This window comes from Sturnira hondurensis, unplaced genomic scaffold (genome assembly GCF_014824575.4).
Source record: "Sturnira hondurensis isolate 20B ecotype Veracruz unplaced genomic scaffold, ASM1482457v3 Scaffold0002039, whole genome shotgun sequence".
Classification (NCBI taxonomy): domain Eukaryota; kingdom Metazoa; phylum Chordata; class Mammalia; order Chiroptera; family Phyllostomidae; genus Sturnira; species Sturnira hondurensis.
The window spans coordinates 2,241,395-2,247,455 of record NW_028074670.1 but is presented as its reverse complement, the minus strand read 5'-3'; the positions used below and the strand labels follow the sequence as shown (position 1 = coordinate 2,247,455).

Genomic DNA, 6,061 nt, shown 5'->3' with positions numbered 1-6,061 from the left:
AGTGAAGGACAAGTGGTAGCAATACCTGTGAGAGAGCATGTGCGGAGGCCAGCAGGGTGACGGGGCTGTGGTGGTCAGCCAAGGCTCACAGGAAGAGGGGAGAATGGAAACAGCCACCAAAAGGTAAGCAAGACAGTGCTCTGCAGAGGAGAGCTGCGGGAAGCCTTTGAGCAAAGGCCAGCACTTTTGGCACTTTTGGCACTTTTGGCACTTTTGGGTCTCCGGCCTGGTAGGGAAATAGCAAGGGGATGAGGGCTCCCTGCTGAGGCACTCCCCTGGCCTTCAGGGCACAGCTAAACTGCAGGAAGACACTGGCTGTCCAGGGAAGGGTGGGGGGCCTTGAGGAGTAAATTCGCTGTGATGCTGGAACCCATCTCAGTGGAAAAAATGAGGTTTTGCATTTACTATAATCAGAAAACTGCATGCCTCCTCCATGTGTGTCCCCGTGGGACAGTGGACTTGTGAGTGTATGTTTGAAGCCTTATGCCAAAGTCCTTTTACATCCATGATCTCTTTTTACTTGCCCAACTACTCTGAGAGGTTGGCTGGACAGAAACATCCTCAAGGACAGGGGAGAAAACAGAGCCCCAGTGGGGTAAACTGTCTCACCCAGGGTCATGGGGCTCAGCAGTTGAAAAGCCAAGACCTATCTCGGGCCCAGCTCTACGCTCCTGCCGACGAACCATCTGCCCAGACCCCATCTTACCTCCCAGGTTCGGGATGCCAAAGGCCACCCCCACTCCCAGGGCATTCTCCCCTGGACTCTGGACTGTGTGTGAGCTCTGTATTTTCCCAGGAAAAGCCCCAGCAGGCCTGGCGGGTCTGGGGATGGGAGTGCAGGACTGAAACCAGAAAGAGGAAGATCCCAGTGGCTGCAGAGGCCAGAGCCCAAGGCCAGGTCAAGGGTCCATCTCCACTTTCCAAACTGCTTTGAGCAACCGCCACCACTTTAGGAGCTGCCACAGAAGGGACCTGTGAGGAGTGCAGTCCTGTGCTGGTCCTCCAGGGCAGCCTCGGGGTGTGGGGCTTGGATGAGGGCCTGCTTTCCAGAGTCCCCAGAGGAATGGTAGAGAACTGAGGGCCTGCGGAGTTGTGCTCTGACCCAACAATGTGGGCACTGCAAAGGTCTCACTTTATACCAGGCACTGCTCTGAGTGGTTTGCACACGTGTGTGCAACGAATCTTCACAAGCCCCTTGGGAGGAGGGTACCCTTTATTACCTCCTTTTTCAGATAAGAGGGAGGCACAGAGGTTCAGTGACTTAACTCAGGGTCACAGCCTAGCCACTTTGTAAGTGGCAGAGCTGGGGTTTAAACCCAGAGAACCTGCCTCTGAGGGCTATTCTGCTTTTGTTATTAATAATTATAACCAAAGCTACCATTTGGCTCCTGCGTGCTATGTGCCTGGTACTTCCTCGCAGCAAGGCAGTGACTGAGGCGTTGATGTTCTCCGCATTTCACAGGTGAGCAAATCCGGGCTTAGCAGGCAGCTTGGGGTGAGATGACTTCGGATTCTCACAGTTGCTAAGTCTGGCTAAATCAGAAGCATGCACCCCACTCAGCCTCTTTGAGGGCCCATTTGACTTGCTGTGTGACTTATGGAAAGGCACACTCCTTTTCAGGGCCTCAGTTCCCCTACCACTGAGGCCTTCTTCCCCAGTCCTCCTCTTCCGGCAAGTGGCAGAAAGGGGCTGCGGTGCCAGACACTCCAGAGCCTTTCTCTCGTCCCGTTGAACCGCGCCACTCCCGCCCTCGAAGTTGCTGCTCCGTTTTTTCCCTCCATTGCTTCGAGGTAGTTAGGGTGGAGGGGTGAACCGGGAGGCGTTAGGTGCGGAATGTCCATGCTGCATCCCGGGAGGTCAGCAAGGCCCCGCTCAGTCGTGGGGAAGGGTCGAAGGACCCCGGGGCCACGTGCTCCGACAGTTCCGCGAAGAGCTGACAGTCCTGTGGAAAAAAGCAGCGCTCCCAACTGGAGGAGGGGCTGGGGAGGGAGAGCCCGAGGAGGCCGATTCTGGGCGGGAGGGGTGGGGGCGGGGGGAAGGTAGCGAGGACGCGGACAAAGGAGGCGGCCGGCAGCCCAGCTGTTTTGAAAAATGCTTCCTGTTTCTTTAAAGGCGCTCGCGGCTCGGGCGGCCGGGCTGGGAGGCGGCGGCGGCGGGAGCTGCCTGCTCTCCGGGCGGCGGCGCTGACTGATCTCGCGAACTGGGCTTCTGTGTAAACTGAGGCTAAACAAACACAGATGGAGCGCTGCGGGCGTGCTCCAGAAATGCTGGCACGGCGGCAGCGACTTCAGATGACACTCTGAGCGCTTCGGGAAGGGATTGCCCCGCGGCTTCGCGGAGCCCGCGGCGCAGCTGCCCGGGGCGCGGGGGAGAGCGGGGAGAGAGGGAGGGAGGGAGGGCGGGCGGGCGGGGGAGAGCAGGCGGGAGCCGAGCCTCCGAGGCGCCGACAGCGACGGCCACCGGGCAGAACCGGGCGCCGCGTGCAGAGCGAGCGCGGTGGGCGCGCGTTCCGGGTAGCCCCACGCCCTTGCCTCGCGCGCTGCCCGCGCCATGAAGCACATCCCGGTTCTCGAGGACGGGCCGTGGAAAACCGTGTGCGTGAAGGAGCTGAACGGCCTCAAGAAGCTCAAGAGGAAAGGCAAGGAGCCGGCGCGGCGTGCGAATGGTTATAAAACTTTCCGATTGGACTTGGAAGGGCCCGAGCAAGGCGCCAGTGCCACCAACGGGCTGCGGGACAGGACCCAGCGGCTGCAGCCGGTCCCGGCCCCGGTGCCAGTCCCCGTGGCTCCGGCCATTCCCTCAGGTGCGGGCCCGGACACCGCTGGGGATCGCGGGGGCACCCGGGCGCCCGAGCTCCTGGATGCGCGGAAACGCGGCTTCGCCCTGAGCGCTGTGGGACCCGGACTCTCCACGCCGCCGCCGCCGCCAGCACCCCAGGGCCAGGTACCTGGGGGTCCCGAGGTACAGCCTTTTCGGGAACCCGGCCTGCGTCCCCGCATCTTGCTGTGCGCACCGCCTGCCCGCCCCGTGCCTTCCGCGCCCCCAGCGCCGCCGGAGACCTCAGTGCGCCCTGCGCCCCCTGCGCCCCCCGCGCGCCCCGGGGAAAGTTCCTACTCATCAATTTCACACGTAATTTACAATAACCACCCGGATTCCTCCGCGTCGCCTAGGAAACGGCCGGGGGAAGCGGCCGCCGCCTCCTCCGAGATCAAAGCCCTGCAGCAGACCCGGAGGCTCCTAGCTAACGCCCGGGAGCGGACGCGGGTGCACACCATCAGCGCAGCCTTCGAGGCGCTGCGGAAGCAGGTACCGGCTCCCGGCCGCACACGCTCACTGCGCCCTGGGGAAAATTGCCAGAGTGGGTGGGTGAGTGCCCGGGGGAATTTAGGGAGACTGAGGGTGTGTGTGAGAGGCAAGCGGTACCCGCCCGGTGGACCCCAGGACCTGACAGGTTTGGGGCCTCCTGGTGTAGTGACCGTTGCCTAGCGTTGGTAAGTATCTTAGTTTGTAAAGTGAGGGTGAAGGTTCCTCCAAGGCGTGCCCTGGTCCTCCCCGCCCCTCACCACGGAGTGACCCTGTCTGTGTCCGACTTCAGCGCTCATAGCTAACTTTCGTGGCAGTGAGTATTTGTCTCCTGGTGTTCCTTGGGAGCTGTGGAGGGTAGAAAGGGGGAATGTGGGGATCTGTATCTAGCGGGGAATGGGAGAAGACCTTCCCTTCAGGCATTTGGCATAGTCCGGCTCCTGGGGTTGCCAGAACATAAGGGCCCCGCATTCCCTCTAAAGTCCCCAGCTCACGGTAGGGATGCCGCACGCTCAGGTTCCTTCTGTGCTCTACGCCCCTTCCCTTGGTGTCCTTAATGACCCGGGCTGCAAGTCTACTGCTCCTCCCCAGGGATGGCCTCAGGAATTGGCTGGTGAGAGCCCTCCCAGGAGATCCCTTCACCGCTGCCCTTCTTTCCGTGGTGAAGCAGGCGGGTCTGCTGAGGGGACTGGTTAGTTGGGGGGTCTTTCAGAATCTAGCTCGGGGGTGGGTCAGGAACTACTCAGTTTGGGGCACAGTGTCTCGGGCAGAGGAGGGGGGAATGGGTGGGGAGGGGCAATTTTACAGTATCACTTTAGACAAGATTGCTCTGGGGTTCTAGGCTTCTCATTTTCTCAGAGAGAAGGGAGATCTAAGAAGGGCTCCTAAGTGTCCCTTGCTCCCACCCACACAGGGAATGGAGAATGGCAGGGAGTGGATGCTACTGCAGTGAGATTTTTTTCTTGCTCAAACTCTGACTTCCTGTGTGACTCTGGGGAAGTTACTCACCCTCTCTGGGCTTTAGCCAGCAACAAAACAGTTCAGAAAACATGATCTTCTTTTTGGATCACACTCTACTCTTCCTGTGGGTGGGGTGGGCAGCAGTGCCTGTGCCCATCCATGGGAAGGGAATTGAACTGGGGAAAAGAACCCCTATGACTTTTGAGCCAGTGTCTTGCTTGGGTTTTGGTAAGATGTTTGCTCAGCGAGTTGGAGTGGAGGGGTCAAGTAGCTGATACAGACCAGTCTGGGCACTGACCTTAGCAATGCCAGTTGGGACAGTGGGCCGTGGGCCCAGTGGAGCATTCAGCGTCTGGATGCCTGCAGAGGGCGACAGCCTACGGAGTGCACTGCAACCCACCTCTCAGAAAAGAAGGATGGCAGAAGGCCTGTCCACCTGCTCAGTTTGCAGCTAGGCAGACTCTTCCCGAACTGGGGAGACCACATGCTCAGGGCATCACAGCTGATGAATAGCAGGGCAGGGCTGGCACTCAGGTCCTCTGAGTGCCAGTTCAAGACCCTTTCTACCCCTCTGGCTTCCTCTTTCAGCGTGGAGAAAATACTTCACAGGTGGTGAGACAGGTTCAGAGAGCTTATGTCAGGTGATTGAAGCCTTGTAGGTTTTGCACCACACACGTCCTTGGCGTGTTACTCACTAGTGTCCAGTGTACTGGTGCCTTCTTGGCACGGTGCAGTCACAGCCTGCATAGCTATGTACCACTGTCATTGCCGAGCCCAGCTTTGAATCGGTGTCAGTGAGTCACTTCAATGTCCATGCTCTTGATAGCTCTGTGCCTTGGCCTGTTGAATACCCCAGAGCTGTCCACCCTCAGCGTTAAGGAAGCCGGGCAGCCTCCTGTTTCCTGCATCCTACTATCCCCTCAACCAAGAAGGGAGTTTGTGGGGAGGGGCTGCTTAGCCACAGAGGTGCAGATCAGGGACAGGCCGTCTGGGCTGGGGGTGCGTGATAGTAAGGCCAGGTTGGTGAGTGTCGGGGGCAGATGGTCAGGCCTCAACACATGCCACCAGCCCAGCTGCATGGGGCTGTCCCCACCCCCTCATGTGAAGGCCATGTGTGCACAGCTGGGCCTGGTGCATGTGCAGAGCTGCTCTAGGACCAGGCGGGAGGGGTTTGAGGGGGAAGCCTGGCCTTGCTGGGTGGGTGGGTGGGGGGGCAGAGAGCTCTGGGCCTCAGGCTTCTGGCAGAACCTTCTGGCTCACAGACCATGCTCACTCTTGGGGCATCTGTTGTGTGTGCAGATTGCCTTTCTCCCCTGAAAGTGGGACGCTCCTTAGCCTTGATGGAGGGACAGCAGCCTTGTAGGCAGAGGCCGGAGGGGTCAGTGAGGAGCGCTCAGGATCTGCTGAGGTGCCTCTTCATGAGTGAGGTGCTAAGTAGGTGGGGCCTGGGTGGCTCCTCAGCTGTCCCTGGAATCTCCTAGGGGATCCTCACCACAGGGGCTTAAGGTGGCCCAGGGTGGCTGTGGGGATAGTGCCGCTACCTTCTCCCCTCTCTCAGTCTCAGACCCCTCTCTCCTGCTCCCTCACGTCCACAGTCACCAGGGAGGCTGCTCAGGACCTGCCCTGAGCAGGCCTATGGTTGTGTATCCATAGTGCTACCTCCCGTGTTACAGGTGAGGGCACTCACAGAGAGTTTAGGCAAGTGACCAGGATTTGTACCCAGGCCTATCCAACCTGGGTGCATGGCTCCTACTTATTAAAACTCAGGTTCTCAGGGTCTAGCCTGTTGCTGTGTTA

General features: G+C 59.5%; 1 protein-coding gene across 1 annotated transcript in view; it reads left to right on the top strand.

The window, feature by feature from the left end:
• Positions 1-2,426: 2,426 nt before the first annotated feature.
• The window catches only part of ATOH8 (atonal bHLH transcription factor 8), a 29,429-nt gene continuing 25,794 nt past the window's right edge, over positions 2,427-6,061 (top strand). The window contains exon 1 of the mRNA XM_037039203.1: positions 2,427-3,307. Coding sequence (XP_036895098.1) covers positions 2,552-3,307 — 756 coding nt within the window. The 5' untranslated portion in view covers positions 2,427-2,551. The remainder of the gene's footprint in view (positions 3,308-6,061) is intronic.